The 22,028-nt window shown below is 41.1% G+C and overlaps 2 protein-coding genes across 2 annotated transcripts; both read left to right on the top strand.

Annotated features, from left to right (window-relative positions):
• Positions 1 to 5,140: 5,140 nt before the first annotated feature.
• On the top strand, positions 5,141 to 5,482 carry LOC310997660 (fasciculation and elongation protein zeta-1-like; the record flags this gene model as incomplete). Its single annotated transcript, XM_083987441.1, has 1 exon — positions 5,141 to 5,482. One exon carries the CDS (start codon positions 5,141 to 5,143, stop codon positions 5,480 to 5,482), a length of 342 nt encoding a protein of 113 aa, XP_083843567.1.
• A 4,276-nt stretch (positions 5,483 to 9,758) lies between these two features.
• On the top strand, positions 9,759 to 21,197 carry LOC310996564 (fasciculation and elongation protein zeta-1-like; the record flags this gene model as incomplete). Its single annotated transcript, XM_083985986.1, has 9 exons — positions 9,759 to 9,835; positions 10,160 to 10,247; positions 12,668 to 12,754; positions 14,504 to 14,669; positions 15,640 to 15,953; positions 17,158 to 17,238; positions 20,268 to 20,343; positions 20,425 to 20,490; positions 21,181 to 21,197. Exons 2-9 carry the CDS (start codon positions 10,233 to 10,235, stop codon positions 21,195 to 21,197), a joined length of 822 nt encoding a protein of 273 aa, XP_083842112.1. The 5' UTR covers positions 9,759 to 9,835; positions 10,160 to 10,232.
• Positions 21,198 to 22,028: the final 831 nt, after the last annotated feature.

The raw sequence follows: 22,028 nt of genomic DNA, 5'->3' as shown, positions 1-22,028 counted from the left end.
TGTTTGTCAGCAAGATTCCCTTCATTTAACACAATTATCTTTAATAACAGGAAATGCACCACAGGCTTTTCAGACTGCAGTAATTAAACCACTATTTAAAAAATAAATTTAAAAAACGAGTCTTCATGTAGATGTTTTAAGACATAATAGTCACACACATATCAATATTCAACCTTCACTTTATTTCTAAAAATCTTGAAAAAACTGTTGCAACCCAGTTCTGTCATTAGCCTACTCTACCTGTGCAACGTTAGAAGCGTTGGAAACATCCAGTCTCAAGAGGACATTGAAAAACTAGTCCATGCATTTGTTACCTTTACACCGTAACTCTTTATTATCAGGCTGTTCCAGTAACCCAGTAAAAAGCCTCCAGATAATCGCCTGCTGCAGCAGGAATAACCTACTGACTGAAGCGGCTCCCTGTAAAAACCATGCAGACTCCAATTCAAAATCTGCTTCTCCAAACATATGAAGCCCTGACAGACAAAGCTCCATCACATCTTATAAAGCTAATGTATTGTAGCGTATCATTCCAACTAAAGGCCCTGAGCCATCATTTAGTTACACCACTATAGACCAAGGCTGCTGGAACTCCCATGATGCACTGTGCACTTCTCTCCCTCTCTTTCTCCCCATGCATAGCCTACCATGAACTTTGTGCATCCCTCTCTCCCTATACTGCAGCATTCACTGACAGACCTAAAGGATCAGGATCGACATTACCACTCATTATCTTCATCATCTGCCTAAAATGTATTTATTTAATTAAATGACACTGCTGTTGCTACTGCTGTTATCAGGACAGAATACAATCCTGTCTCTCTCTCTTCTCTTCTCTCTTGTGATGCCTTGATCTTACTGTGGAAGTTGACGTGGGATAATATGTGATATGATTTGATTATTAATTTGATAAATCTCTTCATGGGAGTATCTTCCTGGAGATATAGCCTATAGTGTGTTTATTGGATTGCAGCAGATCAGTGACTCACCGAGCCTCTTTCTTTCTTTCTGTGTTCAAATGAATTCTACAGTTTATTGAGGTGGGGGCTGTATGCAGACAACAGAGGGGGAAGCTGGTGGTGACACAGTAAACAAGGTGTGCAGATGTGCTACCTTGCTACAGAACCAGACCTCCTGCTCCTCCTCCCCCTCCTCTCCTCATGAATATTGGGGAATTAATGCGAGCAAGGAGGGAGGGAGGGGGGTAGGGACAAAGAGAGAGGAGAGTGATGGAAGAAAGAGAGAAAGGAGGGGGAGAGGGAGGGAGGGAGAGGGGGGTGATGTCGTCAGAGGCCCGAGCATTGCGCATGCGCAGTGGGAGCAGGGCTGGATGCCTATTGATTGGAAAACAACGGGCTGTGGGAGGACGGACAAGGGTGGCTGTGGGATAACGGGTGAGGGAAGGGACACAGAACGAGGCTCACACACTACGCTGCTGCCATCTTTACTCCCCCCAACCCCCTCTTCTCTTCCTCTTCCTCCTCCTCCACCACCACCAACTCTTTATTTCCTCCTCTCTTCTTCCACCCTGGGATGACTGCTGCTCCTCCGTCTCCGCGAAGGAACACGCAGATCCTCCTGGTGTAAGCGGCTGCTGCCTACACACACACAGAGAGAGAGACACACACCTCGCACGGAACGAACGGCGGATCCATCCACTGCAGGTAAATCCTTCCTTCTTCCTTCTACCTGTCCGTCCGTATTCCGCCCACTCAGCCACCCCGCTGCGAGGTCCGGTCCTAGCTTGTGCATTCACCTTCCCATCCCGTCCCATCCTTTGCCTTGTAACCATGGTTTCCTCCATCTCTCCGTCCTCTCTACTCTCCTCCTCTGTCCCTCCCCCACTCTCTTCTCCTTTCTTCCGCTGATGAGCCGCTGACCTGGACCCGCTGATTGAATGATTTCCATTTCTGCCTCAGTATCCAGTCTGTAATGTTTTTAGGCAAATGTGCCTCGCTGTCACATAGGACGCTATTACAGCGCTTTTCTATGTAGATCTGAATGAATAATCAGCCACAGGCCAAAACAAATGTATGTAAATTTCATATTGTTGACAAACATCAGGCGTCATTCATAAAGAATTTGACAAAAATAGTAAATATCAGAGAGAGACAGAGTCTGGATATGTGATGAATATTTATTAGAATAAAAGTAAAAAATGCTTTAAAATCAATAACATTATTATGGTCTCCCTCTTCATGCACAGTGAACAGAGCATGAGATTTGGCTCCACTGCATGAAATGACATCAGCTCATGAATGAACAGCTCTTTTTTTCATACCTGTATCCTTGTGGAGGAGGAGGGAGATACACCTGAGACCACTACCACCACCACCACCACTCTGTGAAGGTCATATACAAATAACACAAAACAAACAAAAAAAAGGCTGACACACATCCCAAACACCACTTACAGTGCAGACGTAGTATACCTGCACACATCTCTAAGTAACACTTTCCACACGGCTCCCACCACACTGCTGCCAGCTCCCGTGCGGCTGCTTTGATTTCTCATCTCACATCTGTTAGAACCCAAAAAAATATTGCAGCACTTTCCTGGTCCGTCTCTCCGAGCAGGAAGGGCGCCGGATGACTGGAAAGTGCTTTTAGGAAATTGGATTGGCTGTTTTTTTCACGGTGCCAAATTTTCAAGCAGCAGTGCATCAGCAGCACAAAGAGTCCCTATGGCAAGGTTAGAGAGAGTCAGCTGCTGAGGGCCACGGTCATGGTGGAGAGACCAGACGACCTGGTGTCAGTGATCTGTTGACAGACACAAGCTGTCAATCATTGTCATGGAAAAGGAGGCAGGGACTACTTCACCTCTCTGAAACTCAGGAATAGTGAGTGTTCAGATGAAAACACAAACAAAGACAAACACAGCAGAGAGAAGAAAGCTATAGAGGGAGCCAGGATGAGATTGTGGAAAACAATATCCGGCTGTAGACGGTATAGCAGCACTTTGCTGAGTGGTGTGGTGAGGAAGAGGAAGAGGAGGAGGAGGAGGAGGAGGAGGAGGAGGAGGTTTGCACAGGCTCGTCCCTCTGTGCTCACCCACTTAGGCCAGGCCACGGTCCAGCAAAGCACAAAGGATAAAATTTAGTCCTCACTACTGTAATTACCCCGTGTCTGTCGGCCTGACCGCAGCACAACTTCTCTGAAAAGTCTGACTGCAGCGTTTCATCCACCTGGAGAATGAGGGATGCTTCTTTTTTTTTTTGCAGGACTATACACCCTTTGAACAACTTAATAGTCATTCCGCAGCAATTTTCTATGGTTACTGACATTTATTCTCTCTTATTATATTCAATTTTTGTCAACTTCTGAGATGATGTGATGAATTCTAGTAGGAAAGAACTAAGCACAATAACTAAGCAAAATGAATAAATCTTTTAATGTAGTGGAGTAAAAATCTATCAGGAGCTTTCAATAAAAATAACACTCTGGTGAAATACAGATACTAACATAACTAACTAATATACAGTACTCAACATGACTGTATGTGTTATGATATATTATTAGATCATTTTTTATTATAATATAGCTAATATAGAATGTACAGGTCACAACTTGTCCCTTGGATTGTATTTGATGAGTTTGATGAGGGAAACCAAGAAATTCCATTAGCCTCCGTAGCATAGCTCTGAGCAGCTTGCGGCTCTGCTCCGCCATTCTAAAAGTAGCTTGCACCGACAATTTGAACCTAGTACTCCTAAAACTATAGGGATTATGGCAATGGGCCAATTTGCCAAAAATGTTGAACTATCCCTTTAACTGTTCATTTAAAATCTAATATTTTTTTTGTTTGTTTGTCTTGTGGACCTCAGGATTATAACTATCCTGATAACAATATGCACAAGTATATAACTCTACAAGCTGCTCAGAGCAGTAGAATAAACTCTGAATACATCTAATCATCAGTGTTCCTGGGAGGAAGTTTAATGTTTTTTCTAAACTTGGCTGCACTTGACTGATGTTAATTGTTTGTAAGAGCTCAACCCCAATTTGAAATGTATCATAGTACTCACTGTGCTGGGTAGATATTTCATGTGAAGTTTGTTCTGTGGTGCTATAGACACACACTGAAGATATTAATTCTAGGAAGAAGAACCTAGTAAATCAAACATATTGTAGGCTGTAAATGACAAAGCTTTTCTTCCAGTTAATAAGTTGAACTGTTGTCTGTTTTTCTCAGTCTCAACAACATATTTACCTCCTCTCATGAGCAGTTTGATTTGATTATATCTCCCTCAGTGGTGTGTCAGCTGCCTGTGTGACAAGCTAAACCAAATACACAAGGGACATCATAATAAAATGAAAATAAAAGAGCAGCAAATTAAACCATGGAACTCCCGTGACCTCCTGAAGGAAGATGCTATATTTAATCCAAATAGTTTGAAGTAATTCAAGTGTGTGTGTGTGTGTGAAGCCCAGAACTGGTGAGGAGGCCATGATTTTACGCTGTAAAGTGGGTCCTTGTGTAAAAACTGATAGAAAGGCTTGGATTGACATTGAAGCATGAGTCTATCTCACTGGTCTCAGAGCAGCAGTATAATTATCTGACACAATTTATGACACCATTTGTTAAAGTTGTTAAATACATCTTTACACACGTAACATATAAACCCCAGAAGAAACCCCTACCCTCTGTAAAACATGCCATACTTTGACAAATCTTCCTCTGATTTCATGCCCCAGAATCCTCCAACCTCATCACTTCATTCCCAGTAGAGGCTACTTAATTAACTGCGGTTTACCAGTAAAGCCAACTGGTTGGGTCCTCCCCTGGGACCTGGTCCCCTTCTGGCACATCTACCTCCATCTCCTCTTTGTCTAGACAGCGTGGTGCCACTCCACCTGAGGTAAAGCAGGCATGATTTAGGAGGCGCCGGATAAACCCTTCTGGGATGTTGGTAAATCCAGCAGATGGGGACAGATTTGAAAAAAAAAGAAAAATCATGAGAGACGTTTGTGCTGATCTGGTCTTTGTTCTTAAACATATTCACTGCGGCAGTGGGCCTGAGGAGAAAGTGAAACCGTCAGTTTTACAGGCTTCGCTGATTTAGCAAAAACTTTCAACTCTTCTCCGCCTCTGTGTTGTGTTGTGTTCAGGGCTCAGACTTCAACCTGACGAGGGGACACCATGGAAGCCCCTCTGGTCTGTTTGGATGAGGAGTTTGAGGATCTCCGGCCATGTCGGATGGATGAGCTGGACTATCCAGCTCTGGATCACTCCTCCTACTCCACGACCACCACCACCACCACCACCATCCCACTGGCTCCCATCAGCCGGGAGGACTTCTCCGAGCTGGAGAACTTCTCTGAGATGATGAGCTTCAAGTCGATGGAGGACCTGGTCAACGAGTTTGATGAGAAGCTCAACGTCTGCTTCCACAATTACAACACCAAGACGGAGGTCCTGGCCCCCATACGCAACCAGTCACACAACCAGGAGGATGAGGAGCGGCTGCAGGATGAAGAGTGAGTGACCACTGTTGATACTGTGTAACTGTTAAAGGGGACATATTATGGAAATATCACTATTTGAAGACTCGTTAACTTATTTCTCTTGCCTTCTGGTCCCCAGAATGTAAGAATTCACAAAAAAATTCTGTAATTTTCAGGCTCCCCAGGTTGAAATCCATGTGGTTTTACGAGCTGTTCCCTCAGTTGTCTTCCAGTGATGTAACTAGTTTTTGAAATTGCATAATCCCACCCACATTTAAAGGGACAGACACCAAAACCAGCCATTCTGAACAGGGCTGTTTCATGAGGATGAAAAAAGCTGTGATGTTTGATCCTTTGGATATTTTGACTGAAGCGTGTCACAGACATGTCTTTAAGACACCTGGGAACTATTTTAATTTGTGGAAAGGGGGCATAGTATGTCTCCTTTAAATGAGGCTCAGTTGTCTTTTGCTTTTTGCTTGTATTCATCCTTCAATAAGCAAAAGGACATGCAGCATCAGTATTTTTCTTTATGTCTTTTTAGACCTAGACCAGAAACAAGAAATAAATGCAATACAAATTACATCACAGATGACAGACAGACAACAACAGGAAGAACCAAAACTATGATTATATCTCTCTTATCACTTCCAGCGCTGAAACAACATGTGTTTGGCTGGAATGACACAGCAGGTTTTCTGATTTGTGCACATGCACAGATGTGTGTGTGAGTGAGTGGTTATTACTCTTTGGTCCGTGTCTGTGTTAGTACAGTGTTTTTGCTGGAGGGAGAAACAGAGAGAACAAATTGTGCCATGTTTGAGAACGAACAGGGCCGTAGTCTTAAATCTACAGCTTGGTTTGGCCACTTGTATCATCAGCATCATCCTGGTAGATGTACCATGGGATGTCCCCAGACCATCAGGAGGCCTCACAGGTCTAAACTCTGACATGTTCAGTAGAGGATGAGTTGAAGTCAGTCATGTGAGGCCATCATTACTCTGAGGAGGAGAGGAGGTAAACAGCAGAAATGTTGCTACATCATTTTGTCCTTCTGATTCTTTAACTGAGTATTGATCCAACACCACCAGCTGTAGTGTAGTGAATGAATGATATACTGTATCTGTCCATCATGAAAATGAATGTCAGAATAAATAACACTTCCTACACTTAGTTGTCCCAACACTTACACCTCCAGTTGAAACTGAAGCCTTGCTCACTGTGTAGGCTACACATTGGCCTTTTTGACTGGTAGGACCTTCCAGTGGATCATGTTGCTGCATTGCTGATATTTTGCTAACACATGCTTTTTGCTACACTAATTACTTAAGATCAGTCCTACGTCTCCTCGATATGTTAGTTATCAGTGGCTGCAGTGGGAATTCTGAGTTTGCATTATGCTTTACAGAAAGGAGAAAGCTGTTCAATCCAAGTGTGAAACTATTATTAATAAGGTATGATGTTTATCAGTGCTTGGATTTGATTTTAAAGGCAATATCAGATTCTAGTAATAATAAAAAAAAGAGAGGCAATGTAAATGAGTAAATAGATAAATAGATAGGAGAGACAAAGAAAAAAGAAGAAAATATTAATATTTTTCAATTTCACTCACACACAGATAACAAACAGAACTAATACATTTACATTTGACTGTTTGAACTCTTGCATAATGTCACATTAAGGCTGGAGGTTGGTAGTGCATCCTGCAGGGCCATCAGAATAATAGTAAGGAAGGAAAACAAATATTAAGGCATAGTGATTAATTACAGCCAGGCTCTCAAGCATATACAAAACAGAGCCTGTTCCTCCAGCTCTTTATGTTAATTACACACCAACACAGTCAACATGCTGCTACCCTGGCCATTTACAACAAGATACACACTCGCAGCCAAGACAGGATCCAAACAGGGGCAACACACACACCCACACACACACACACACACACACACACACATACAAAACCAGAAGCCAAAATCTTTCCACAATCGCAACATCCCAAAGAAGCAGTCAATCAGCAGGGTGACGCCGCCCTCCCCAGCTTCAATAGTCAGGCTGCGTGTTGAATTATTCAATGTGCAGCAGTTGTATGCTTCAGTTGGCTTTGCCTGGGCGGCTGTGTCTCTGCCTCTCCACCAGCTGACTGCCAGATCCTCCTCCTTTTTCCTCTGAGGCGGAAACACAGACGTCCTCACGCTGAGTGGATATGAATCAGGTTAAAAATAGCCTCATTGTAGGTGTAAGAGAAGGAGAGCTTTTAGGAAGGAAAGCACATGATATTAAATAGCCGGTCAAAACACGTTTGCATTCCCCGCTGTGACGCAGGGGGTTTGTGCGTGGATGGGATTTGACAGCACTACACTAATCTGCATGTTAAACCTACCTAATGCCATCCGCTGATGTGTTATTATGGCACACGTGAGGAGACAAGTATAGATTTGTTATTCCAGTCCAAACCAACTGGTCCAGTCTCCTCTGGCTTCTTTGTCACTGTCCATCAATGTCAACAATGTCTTCTCATTGTTCCTCCCTCATAATAATTCCTGCATCAGCCCCCCATGCTGTGGTTTCAAATACAGAGTCACTGCTACTCAGATAACGCAAGAATAAAGTGAGATATTACTAATCTTCATAACCTGATGATTTCCTATGGAATATGAGAAGAATCATCTCCGTTAACAGAGTCTGACTCTAAGCTAAATCTGCTGTTTAGTAGAAACCAGTCTGTCACACATTTTTTTTGGCCTAATCCCTGCAGTTGCTTGATTGGAGCCCAGATATGAGTGAGTCCAACAAGCTGATGGAGAACTAAAATATTAAACAGAGTGATTTCTCCTCGGTGGCTGCAGGCCAGCAAACACAGCGGGACGGCTTTGTAACATGGAGTCCCGGCTCCTGCTGGCCAGATGACCAAACTGGTTCCCCTGTGTCATGCTGGCAGCTTGAGCTGTTGTGGTGTTTTGGTTCAGCTTCACATGATGCAATGGTTTGATGCTTCAGATGAGAGACGGACACTTTTGGAAACACTCCTGACCATGTTTTTATTTGAAAACTCACCAGTAGGTATAGGTGCTAAATCTGGATGAGCAGAAAACTGAGACCTTTGGAAGTCATGACGGTAGATGTTCACTCCCTATTTCAGTCTTATCAGACTTGACTACAGTGGTGAATACAACCAGGATAATGAAATACAAGTGTTTTGTCCTTGTTCTCTTTGCAGGTGTTGTTCACTTTTTTCTAATCTACATCTACATCTGTCTATGTTGGTCCATTTGCTTGTAGTATTTTCTGTGGAGACAGTCTGCTTCCTATTCACACCAGTGTCCAGTGTGGATGGTCATGTATCCATGTGTTTGTATGGTGTGTAGACAGAGATTATTTCTATTACAGAGCCAAAACTGTTATCTGGACAGAGATATTATCTATTCTAAATGAAAATGCAGTAGTTTATTACGAGAATAAGATGGTTAAAAGTCTTTATAATCAAACCCGTAAACTAGGGAACTGAGCATTGACTACGGTATATATAAAAAGGAACCAAGTAAAGTAAAAAAAAAAAAAACCAGAAGATAAAATGCCAGAATGAACACACAATAGTATCAAGAGTGAGAAACAATATCAAATAAACGACAATATATCAAAATAGAACAGAAAACAAGATGTTACAAGGTGTTAGGTGTCTTAGCTTAGCATAAAGACTAGAAATAAGGGGAAACTGTTAGCCTAGCTCTATCCAAACATAACTGCACCTCTCTGCAGCTCTATAACAGGCTGCAGGATAAGTAAAGCACACAGTGTGCAGGGCCTTTCACAGCTATTTTGTCTTATCAGCTGTAGTGTGTTTTACACAATTTCATTTTTTGACACATCCCTGACTAATGTAAATTGGTGTTTTATGCTGCTAAATATATTCATCCTCAAACTCAGCTTCTTCTTTTTTTTGTGTTCAGTGTTGAGCAGTTTAAAGATAACAGATGAAACTATTCATGGTGGATAAACAATCATCTGTTGTCCCCAGATTGTTGTCAGTATTAGAACAGTTGTGATTCTCTTATATAAGCTCTTCTTAGTTTGTTTAGTTTCCACAGGGAAGCAGCATATTGAAATGTTGTGCTGCTCTGTGCATCCATGGCACGCAGACATGGCCGGTGAGGTAAGCTGCAGGCTCAATGGTGTCCACTGTGTGAGTGGGTGTGGGCAGTGCCACTGGGAGCAGGGCAGCCGGCCTGAGCCAACCTCTGACCGGAGGAGGAAAAAACACAAAAGCTGTGAGACAAAGGCCGCCTCTCTTCCAGTTTTATGTCATTCCCACTCAGACGGACACTTGCTCCGGCTGCAGGCAGAGACCACTGGCACAATGATGTGAGAAGCTAAGGATACCTTTAAACCAGTAGTAAGCTGTGCTTTTTTTTCCTGTTGTGCATTGTTCCTCTGCAGCCTCCAGCTCTGCACATTGACCACCATCATTGACTTGTCACAGTGAAATATTGACTGAGTTGCAGGCTGAGGAAGACGGGGCTGAAGAGACCGCCTTTATAAGCAGGGGGATAAAACAACACACCAAACTCTGGTCTAATGCTGTTATATAACAGTCTAATTACATCATGTGTGGATACACCAACTTAAAACGGGACTGTCTTTAAAGCTCCAAATAGTGGCTTTTTTGTTGTTGTTTTTTATTTATGTCTGTTAAGTTACTTGTATTTTTTTTTTACAGTGTGTGGGATGCTCTGACTGACAACTACATCTCCACCTGGGACGACCCTGACGCAGAGGGACTCAACGGCAACATGTCTGACCACGAGGTACAAGTCATCTACGTCTTTCTATGTGATTTAGAGCTGGGAAGAAAAAGAGGGTTTGTGAAAGAGAGACCAATCAGCAATCAATAATCTTTCTGTTTAATTTTGGAAAAACTGAATTTAATCATTTTCTTATAATGTTAGGATTTAAAAATGTGTCTATTATTGAAACTTAGTTGCTTTTATTTCTTGTTCCAGCTCACTTCTTGGTGACACTTTATAATAAGTACAAACTATTAAGCATTAGTTAAGCATTGAATATCATCATTTATACCACATGAATACTCATTAGTATGTAGTTCATAGACACAGTTAAAAAATGTTTTACTCATCATTGATAAGCACTAACTGTATCTATAAATTACATACTAATGAGTATTCATGTGTTATAAATGAAGAATTCAGTATTTATTAATACTTAATTAAAGCTTAATAGTGTGTACTTATTATTTTGGTCTCTGCTACTCTATTTCTTGTGCATTTTCTGCAGTGTGATTTTGTGTAGCTGGGCTCAATGTGAAGCATTAATCATGGACCACTGGTTCCTGGCTCTAGTGTCATGTTTATTTACCACTTTCATGCTGAAATGTTATAATAGTTTTATTAAAACTACTTAAGCCAACTCTGGCCCTGAAAACAACCTCACAGAGCCAGGAATTCTGTCACCTCTTCCATATTTTTGGCTTTTTTGCAGTTGTGGGGTTTATTCAGTGCTTATCTGTTATTCCACTGCTGCACTTTGTTGAATAAATGTTTACTAATGTCTGTCCCACCAGTTTAGTGGTGGTTCTACAAGTCTGTTAAAACAACGAGTCACTGTGTTTCATGTTGAGCAGGCGAACCGAGCAGCTCACTGGTTCATTCTGTCGGAGGCTGAATCTCGCTCTGACACTTGAAGACATGCTTGACCAACCTTGACTGGTCTGCTATTCAGCAGAGGCCTCCCTCATCCTCCCCTCATCCTCCCCTCTTCCTCCTGCTCCCTTAATTGGCTGTCACATGCAGCCGGCACTTAGCAGCCTGGTCCATGTTTGGGCTGGTCAAGGCCAGAGCAGACATTCAGTCCAGAGGGAGAAGGTTGTTGTGAGAGGAGAGCACACCATAGTGCTCACATTCATGACTCATACACATGACATATAAATATCTACCAGTTTCTCTGGGTATGGTATGTTTTTTTTTATTTTGTATTAACAGGGTTCTTACGGATCCTTAAAAAGTCTTAAAAGGCATTGAATTCATTAATCTAAAAACAAGGCCTTAATTGGCATTAAAATGTCTTAAATCAATTTTCAAAGGTCTTAAAAATGTTAACACTTGGTAAGTGGGATTTTATGATTGTAATTGGTCTCAAATCTCAAAATAATTGGTAACATTCTGACATAGAGAAGTTAGTGGCGGCCGTCAACGCTAAATTTCTCACCGCCTCCAGCTCCCGAGTCAGTGTTTTTTTTTTTTCCTGACTTTTTATGCATTTATTTTGAAAGGACAGCTGGAAAGAGACACAATCCAATGTTCATGTAGCAGTCACTTTACCTTGGAAGTGGGTCAAATTGTCCCTAACCCTATGAAATTGATGCGTTGTTTTTTTTCTGCATTTGTGTTTATTGTGAAGTCGGTCTTAAATTTAATTTCAAGTGGCTTTAAAAAAGTCTTAAATTTAACTTGGCTTAAGCTATAGGAACCCTGATTAAGTGCACGTTTCTTCTGCCACATTGGACCATTATTTATTTACTGTTTATTTTAAAACGTGGCAGACCAACAGAAGACATCTTCTTTTTGTGAGCTGTACTGTAGATCGTTCAGCAAAAATATAGCTACTATCACTCTGTATCGGTGACTAGCAGTAGATACAAGCTCTGTAAGAATCCACTGCCATGCTGAAGACTCTAGCTGTGATATATGATACTGGTGCTTTGACCTACAGTAGATGCTACCCATGCTAATATGCCAATTAGCCATTGTAAAGCAAGGTACGAGTACAATGTCAATCAGATCATTTAATGAAAAAAATGAGTATTCTAAGATTTGCTCATTATCACTAAACCACAGTAAAGCTGAGGTTGATGGGAGGACATCACCCTACAAGCTGAATGTTTGACCTTATGATAGCCAGATAAATATCAATGAGCGATTTTTAATTCTTTCAAATTTCTTGTCAGTCTGTCAAATAGAGGAGTTGTTGTGATATTTCAGGACGAACGCAGCTGACATGCAGACCCGGTGCCAGATCTGTTCATGTTACACCACCTGCATGAGAGTCAAATATTGCAAATGAGTACCAAATGCATTCATATTCATATTTTCTTCCCACACACTAATCTTGATTTTTAGATTATTATTCCAACGCAGAGGAAGCTTTGACTGGTCGGCCTCTTTTAGTCAGTAAACCATTTCCTTGTTGTCTGATCCTTGTGTTTCTGCAGATCCATGAAAAAGAGGAGGAGGAGATGAATGAGAAGAACGACAACGCCAAATGCCTGAATGAGGAGCCTCTCATCACAGCTGATCAGGTGTGTTCACTGAGACATTGTTGTTTACAACGACTTTCTTTGTTGTACTTCCCATCATAATCTTTTAGATATTTGTGCAGTATATAAATCTGCTGTTTTTGTTTAGTTTGTGTCAGTCAGTGTTAGGGTTAGGGTGAGGTTTTGGGTTAATAATGTAGAATTGGTCAGAGCTTCCAAGACAAGTAAAAAAAACAACAACACTGAATGCCACAGGTAGAAATATGCTCAAATGTCCACATCTTGGAAGAGTTGCTGTATTTAACACAAGCTAGAGGCAGATTTCAAGGGCAATTCAGCAAATTAGGAGCTCTGCTAATTAAGATGGCCAGAGACAAAGGCAGGATTAAGGCTTTATCAATCACAGAGCGAAAGAAAAGCTCTAATCTCGGTAGACACGGCACAACTCACACAGTGCAGCCCAGGCAGGCTGTGGACTGGTGGTGACTGTAGATAAATATGACAACTCCCACTGTCCAAACTCCCACTGTGAGGACAAAAGGTGCTGCCATCTTGTGCTGGTGATGTCATTTGGATCAGCCAGAGACTGTGTAGTAGGGACTGGGTGGTGGAGCTCTGGCAGCGAGATCTTCCCACCTGACCCAATCACAAGCCAGGAAGCTGTCATCTGCTCCATGTTGTCTTTGTTTTTCGTTTTTTTACACGGCTCTATTGAGTGCTGCACTCTGATTGGTCAATTGCTGAATTCTATGGTCTGTTATTTCTGTATAATAGCTTACGGTAAGTAGCCTATAACACATCGTTGCTAGGGAAGCTGCTCTGATCCGCCCTGACAACCGGCTACGCTTATGAATAATAATTTTAAAAAGATGGATTATTTTACCACTGATGAATCATTGTGGGTGGAGATTTACCTGATGTAGGCCTATTAATTTATGAACCAATAAAAGTTGTTGAATATAAATTATAAATTGAAACTTTACCGACCAATCATTTCATTTATTTATTTAAAAAGGACAGTGTGCAGTTGCATTAGTTATTGAAAACAATAAAAAGATGGCTGCACCAGATTTAGCGGAGCCGCTAATTTCCATCTGTAGTCCTGTCGCTGAATCATTGTTGGCAGAGGTTTACCTGATGTGTACATAAACTTAATAAATAACTTATACATGTCGTAGGCAATTTGATGCAATTTATAAACCAATAAAATTCGTATTTTGATCAATATTATATCTAAAATTATTTTTTTCACTTGTAAGCTTTGTAATAAGCGGGATAATATAGAGTGAGCTGGTCGCAGAATTCATCCTGTTAGGGTTTATTTTCCTATTTCAGCTACATAAACTATGAAAAATCTGTGTTCACTGACAAAGTCCTGTAGCACACACTGTAGGAGTAATCTCAAAGTAACATCACTACTGACCCCCAGAGATACAACACTGTTGTTTCTGTCAACCATGGCCACCATCATTTCTGAACTTTAACCTTTAACTGATTTTCAGACAGTGATGTCATTGTGCTCGTAGAGGCATCAGAGCCAGTATCCACATCAATAATGGATTTAAATGTGCTATGTCCACTTAAAGAGGCAGCGTTTGTTTACTGGACACATTCTACTGACAAATGGATTTTTATGGATATGTGTTCTTCCCCTTGTCTCCTCATCACTTTCCTGTCCATCCATCCATCCATCCATCTAACTCTCTCTCTCTCTCTCTCTCTCTCTCTCTCTCTCTCTCTCTCTCTCTCTCTCTCTCTCTCTCTCTCTCTCTCTCTCTGTCTCTCTTCAAGGTCATTGAGGAGATAGTTGAGATGATGGAGAACTCTCCAGATCCTGGTGAAACGGAGGAGGAGGACGAGGAGGAGAGCAGCCACTGCTCCACCAGGACCAGCCCCTCCCTGCTGGAGGAGATCAGACAGCTGTCACAGGCCTCCAACAACAACTGCTCCTACGAAGGTAAAACCACAGCACGGGACGTCCCGACTGTCTGGTCTGGGACGTGAATGGTCACATTCTTATCAAAACACTGTTGCTTTTGTCTCGCTTATGTAAGACTGAATTTTTTTTCATGATGAGTGCATGGTCAGACTTAAACACACACACACACATACACATTAGGGATCAACCGATATGGTTTTTTTCAGCGCTGATATCGATACCAATACTGATACTGATACCAATTATTAGTAATCAAGGAAACTGATAGCCAATATTTATTTTCAGTAAAAATTTAAATTGTGGTGTTGGAATAACACACCTCTGATTAGACTGAATACAGTTGACTGTTTGTTAGTTTTATGTACACAGTGAAAATCTGTGATAAAAAGACCTTTGATTTTTGTAGAATGACACAAACTCCAACACAAATCGTGGTTCAGTGGTGACTTAAGGCAGAGAGACGGCTGCTTTTAAATAAAATAAAATACATATATTTTATCAGTTATCGGTTTAAAAAATTGGCTAATACCTATTATGTAAAAATGCAGAATATAAGCCGATATTATCGGACATCTGATAATCGGTCTATCCCTAATACACATACAGTACACACACATACACCAGGCTTTGATTTAGTAACCCACATGGTTATATGTTATTTAAACTTTGCAAATGTCAAGGTCCTATTTGACTTGTTTTCCCATTGTAATGTAGTAACTTATATTATGTAGTATTGAATTAATACTAGATTTATATTTTGCCTGACAGAGCTTTTGACTGTCAGAGAGAGAGAGAGGGGTAAGGGGCAAATAAAACCTGTGTCTCCTTCATATAAGATGCCCTCACCCTATAGATGTAGTAAAATGTGTGGGCTGCACTGTTCTCAGTCTCTTCTCTCATTTTTTAATGATGACAGAAGTTGTTCGAATGAAACTGATACTTCAGACTAAATGACCAACTGTCTCTGCCTGTCCAATCCGCCCCGCAGGCCTGAGCCTGATGCCCAGCTCGGCGCTGGTCGAGCTGCTGCAGCGAGTAGAATCTGCCATCCGTGAATACTCAGAGGAGCTGGTCAGCCAGCTGGCCCGCCGCGATGAGCTGGAGTTTGAGAAGGAGGTGAAGAACACCTTCATCACGGCCCTGATGGAGGTGCAGAACAGGCAGAGGGAGCAGAGGGAGAGCAGCAAACGCCGACGCCGGGACAAGGCCCTGAGTCTGCAGGGGGGAGGGACGCTACCTCTCAACGCAGGGAACACAGGCTCCTTGGGACGCACCGAGAAGACGGGGACCATGCCTGTCAAGGTGAGGACACATGAGGGACAGACATCTCTTAAAGGGATAGTTCACCCAAAATTCAAATTTCACTCATTATCTACTCACCCTCATGTTGACTAAGAGCTGTGAGAATTTTCAGAGTCCTCCGTGCCCCGGGGGGGTCCACGTAGCAGTATTTGTCCATAATGGTTGTCAATGGATACCAACTTTCTTCGTCCAAAAAGACACACCAAAAAACATCCAAATACCTCCATGCTGCTTGTCTGTAATGTCCCTCTTGTATTGAAGCCCCAACATGAGAAATTGTTCCGCCGGTCAGTGCAAATCACGCAAGATTTGCACTGACACAGGAAGCGCAGTGAACTGAGACACTGGGAGCTTCCGCTACAAACAAGCTTAAAATATAGACTCATTTAATTTTTTTTAGAACAATTTCTCATGTCGGGGCTTCAATACAAGAGGGACATTACACACGAGCACTATGGAGGTATTTGGATGTTTTTTGGTGTGTCTTTTTGGACGAAGAAAGTTGGTATCCATTGACAACCATTATATGGACAAATACTGCTGCACAGACCCCCCTGTAACTCAGAGAAGGAACGGAGGACTCTGAAAATTCTCACAGCTCTTAGTTGACATGAGGGTGAGTAGATAATGAGTGAAATTTGAATTTTGGGTGAACTATCCCTTTAAACAACCAAAATGCGTATTTCTGTCTCCATTCGCTGTGAAAATGTACGTCCATGTTTGATCCTTGTGTAAATTAGAGAAAGGTGAAACCGCAGGGCCTGGCAGCTCTTCCTCCTCCACTCCACTGTTAGTATAATGGATCTGGTCCATTAGCCTCTAAAGTAACTTCCAGGAAAGATCCTAAAGTGGAGGTGACCCATTGTCTTCATACAGTAAGAGCCCAGTCCAGTCTGCTCCCGTCCAGTAACAAAGAAAACAACCTAATGGATTTTCCTTCCATGTAAATCTAAGCAGCAGCAGCGTTGATTAGTCCTGAGTACCTGAGGCTGCACTGCTGAAACAATGTAGATGTACAGATGACACAATGATACAGACGCAATATAAACAGGAAGACTAATGGTATCTCAGAGCACGGTTTGTGAGTGCTGTATTTAAATGAAATACATGACTCATCATCAGATTCCACTGCTTCATTTTAATCAAGGAGCTAATTTAGTAATGCTGTCTGTCTCTGTCTGTGTGTGTGTATTATGACGTGCAGCGTTTCAGCATGGAGGGATTGTCCAACATCCTGCAGACGGGCATCAGACAGACATTTGGAGGCACAGGGAATGACAAACAGGTGAGGTCAAAGGTGGACAAATATATTTTGACATAAAGGTGCTTTATTTTATTATTATTAGTTTATTTAGGGGACATTGTGCAATGACATTAATCATTTACAGAAAATGAAAAGATGGTTGCACCAGATTTAGCTCACAGCTAATTTCCATCTGCAGTCCCAACATGTAACATATAACAAACAGACAAGAAATGCAGACCACAAACTACTATACAAGAGTGATACACAAATAGACAGTAGACAGCGCATAGACAATACCAAAAACAACAGTTTCCACATCTAAAAAGACCAGATCAAGTGCAACACACCTGAGATAGGTGTACCCTATCCTATATAATCAATGGAGAGAAAAGCTAAGTTTTACAAGATACCAAAAACATTTTAAATTTCCACAATTCATATTCCATAAGATTTATATAGCCCATCAACCACCATCAATTCTAAAATTTACAGGGAGCCAATGTAAAGACCTCAGAATGTGTGTTAGGTGATCATACTTCCATTGTCCATTGCCATAATCCCTATAGTTTTAGGAGTAAGTTCCCTTAATTGTTGGTGCAAGCTATTTTTAGAACGGCGGAGCAGAGCCGCAAGCTGCTCAGAGCTACGCTATGGAGGCTAATGGGATTTCTTGGTTTCCCTCCTCAAACTCATCAAATACACAATCCAACAACTCCAAAACACTCTCGTGGGCAAGTTGTGACCTGCACATTCACCACGCTATGAGATAATAACAGAACGTTACAAGATGGAGTTGTTTTAGAGGCAAATGCAAACTGCTTGCCAAAAAACTGCTCCCGACAGAAACGCACATCAGCGGTTTTGCATGAATTTACCTCAAAAACAACTCTGTCTCATAACATTCTGTTATTATCTCATAGTGTGGTGAATGTGCAGGTCACAACTTGTCCACAAGAGCGTTTTTGAGTTGTTGGATTGTGTATTTGATGAGGCAAACCAAGAAATTCCATGAGCCTCCACAGTGTAGCTCTGAGCAGCACACGGCTCTGCTCTGCCGTTCTAAAAATAGCTTGCACTGACAGTTAAACGGTAACGAGCTACTAAGACTGAAGGGATTATGGCAATGGGGCAATTTGCCAAAATGTTGAACTATCCTTATAATCACAGTGTAACACAGGGAGGCCTGCAGGAGCTAGTAGACAGTAGTAATAATTGATCATAGTGAGGATGCTCCTCATGTGGTATAGATGTGATGTAACTTATTCCGGGTGGGACAGAGACCAGCTGTGCTGAGTTCATTCATGCACAGGCCTTCTCAGGCCACATGCCTGCGGCTGCACTGTCTGTGTTTAAGCCACTCCCTCAGTCCAACACACAGCTAAGGTCACACACAGGGATGATCAGCCTACTGTGTGTAATTGGATCTGTGGTGATAGCGTAAGCAGTATGCTCACTGCCTGTTTCTGTTCATATGAATAACAGGCAGACGCACAGAAGTGAAGGGTCTGGTGTGAGCACTTTGATAGTTTTCATCATGAGGAAACCATCTTAATATAGATTTAGTAATTAGCCAGTCTGTTAATGTAAACAATCAGATAAAATATTTTACTTTTTCCTGTTTGGGAAATATGTTTATTTGCTTGCTAAAACAAAGATGACAGTAAAGCAATATGCTAGTTCGCTTAGCTTAGCCGACAGCTACTGTAGCACCAGCACCTCTTAGCTCTCTTTTTATTCATGTAACCTCTAAGCTAGCAGTCTTCTGTCTCTAGCCTCGTGGTGTCAATTTTTTTTTAATAAACTCAATATCACAAAATCTTCCCAAAATGTTGAATTTTAAAGGGATAGTTCACCCAAAATTCAAATTTCACTCATTTTCTACTCACCCTCATGTCGACTAAGGGTTGGGAGAAGTTTCAGAGTCCTCCGTGCCTTTTTGGAGTTACAGGGGAAAATGAGTGAAATTTGAATTTTGGGTGAACTATCCCTTTAAGTCCTTTAATTCTGTTTTGTCATTGGGTCATTCCGCCAAAAGAGTGCCATTTGCTCATTGTAACTCTTAAAAATTAAACTTCATTTTTCATTCCATTTCAGTATAGAATTTTTTAATATACACATTTACTCATTCAAAATGAGTACTGGTCAATCTCAGGCTACTTTATTTAATTTATTGCTGCTTTTATCATTGCATTTTTGAAGAAAAAGTAACAGCAATGAGGGTAACAGCAATGAGTTTTTAGCATAAAATCAGCAATTGTGTGAAATCTAGCCAAATAGCATCTATACTAATAGCTTGAGCACACAGAGCACATTCTTAGGATTTAACTGAATATTTTACTTTTGATATCAACAAACACTGTCTAGAGATAATTTAGGTAACATGAATGAGTTTTAAGAGTGACGGACCCTGACATAGCTACAATATCATTCAATTTCAGGAAAAATAAATTACAGAATTTAATGTTGGTCTTCCCATGACTTTCAAAAGACCTAAATGATGTCACTTCCAGCAGAACATGTCACTGCTGGAATGTTCCAAAACTTTTAGAGTGTAGAATGTGTTCGGGTAACAGCACTGAGTGAAAACCTGGGGACGGGACTAAAATGTGAATTTTAACCAAAATATAATTAGGTTTTAATTTAAAAAATGTTATATAAATGTAGATATAATATAAAGTCACACTAATATGCAAAAAAAATGAGATTTTAGAAGGATTTTATTCATAATGCATTGCGGTAAACTATAGCGTTTGGCTCTGGGGACATGCAACAAAGGCTATGTTTCAGTGCTTTGAAAGCCTTTTTATAGTAATTAAAAATTATATATCTTTAATTTCTACAGTGATTCATGTGTATGGTGCTTTGTTTATTAATTAAATGCAATTTATATTATATTATTACATGTTTTTATACATTTAATATGCTGGGGACAGAAATGGCACTCTTTTGGTGGAATCGCCCCATTACCAACAATTGCATAATTACTCAAAATGATACCAGAGCATTACAGTACATGCTAACTATCCCAGCACTTTCTTAAATTCTCTGATCTTCAACTTTGTTTTCAGTTTCTAAACACAGTTATTCCATATGAGAAGAAAAGCACCCCTCCATCTGTTGATGACCTGCAGATGCTCACAAATAGTAAGTGTCCAGTCTTAAATGTTTGTATCAGAGACAAATCATTATTACTGAGCTGACACCGTTTGTTTTTCTTCAATCTAGTTCTTTATGCCATGAAGGAGGACAGTGAGAAGGTTCCTACACTGCTAACTGACTACATATTAAAAGGTAAATACACCAACATGCCTTTTTAGTCCTTCTCCAATGTGGCAAAGAAAATGTCAGTGGTTCAACATCCAAAGATTCAGTTTCCAGGTTTCAGTTTGTATACAGTGCAGTTGACCCTATACAGTGCAGGGGGAGTTTTAAAGTATAGTTTTAAAATATAGTCCATGTTGAGTCTGATTATAAAGCAGGTTGATTCTATTTTAATACTGTGAAAATATCATAGCCTCAGTCAGTCCACATGCACACAACCTGTGTTTAGAAACTGGGCCTTAAAACCAGCCGTCAGGACTTTTGTGACTTTGTGATGTCACAACAAATAAGTTATCGCGGCCCGCCCACCTGGACCCACCATCCAACCTGCAGATTTTGGTCTCTCTACATTTCCAATCAGAGGAGAGACTTTAGAAGTCCTGACACCAACCTGATGTTACTAAAGCTACTACTACTACTACAAAAAGATGTGAAACTAAACTGAGATAAATATACAAATATATCTTGTTATAGATCAGCACTTTAAATAAACCACAGGGGGAGTAAAGTGTAAAACATGAAGCTACAGACTTGAATTAAAGAAAATCAATGATGACAGTAGTTCAGAGCTCTTGTAAAAAAAAAACTCATTCACTACTCAAAGTAACTCTGTGACACCGTATCCCATAGTAACTACTTTCTGTTGTTTTCCCTCTGCAGTCTTGTGTCCTACCTAAGGCACTGGCATGCCAGGGGCCACGGCGTGACGGAGAATTCTTCCCCCCCGAGGGCCTTTCCAACCCTCCTCACCTCTGGCCCCGAGCTGCATGACATCCCCTGTTTTACCATTATCAACCATGGATCCTCACCATCGACATCATCATATTCACCTCAACTATGACTACTGCCTTTCGCTGAGCTCACCTTCTCCCTCCCTGCACATTACATCCAGGCCACATCCCCAAAGATGGCCGCCATCGTAATACTTAAAACAATTGGGATGGTCAGTCCCATTGTACAGGACTTCACTAATGGAGCATGACATGTTGTTAACAATCACAACACCACTTTGGTACAGGGATACGGTGTAATCGCTGCTTTTTTATCCTTGATTTCTTTACTTTTGGTTCCTTTTTTTTCTCTTTTCTTTCTTTCCTATAACAGAATTTCAATGTTGCCAAGTTTTGAGTCTTATTCATAAACTGACTTCTTAACCACAGCTGATTTTTTTTCCATTGAGGACATTTAAGGACAACACAGTAATTAAAAAGAAATGCCATACTGCATCCACAGCCCATCATCCTCCTGTACTGTTCCAGATGAAAACAAAAGCCATGCACCTCTCTCTGCCAACTTAGTACTGTAGCTCCATGTGAACAGCCAGAAACACACAACTATTACGGGTGCAGAGCATTACTAAGCTGTTTTTGTTTTTTCTATCACTTTTTGTCTTATATCCAGTGCTCTTTTGACTTTTTTTTTAGTAATGTCTTTTTATTTGTATCTAAATATTTGATATCAATTGTGTTGCTGAGTTTCTATTTCCTTTACCGTCATCAGAGCGATAG

This window comes from Trachurus trachurus (assembly GCF_905171665.1).
Source record: "Trachurus trachurus genome assembly, chromosome: 14".
NCBI lineage: Eukaryota > Metazoa > Chordata > Actinopteri > Carangiformes > Carangidae > Trachurus > Trachurus trachurus.
This window is presented reverse-complemented; position numbering and strand designations above follow the sequence as displayed.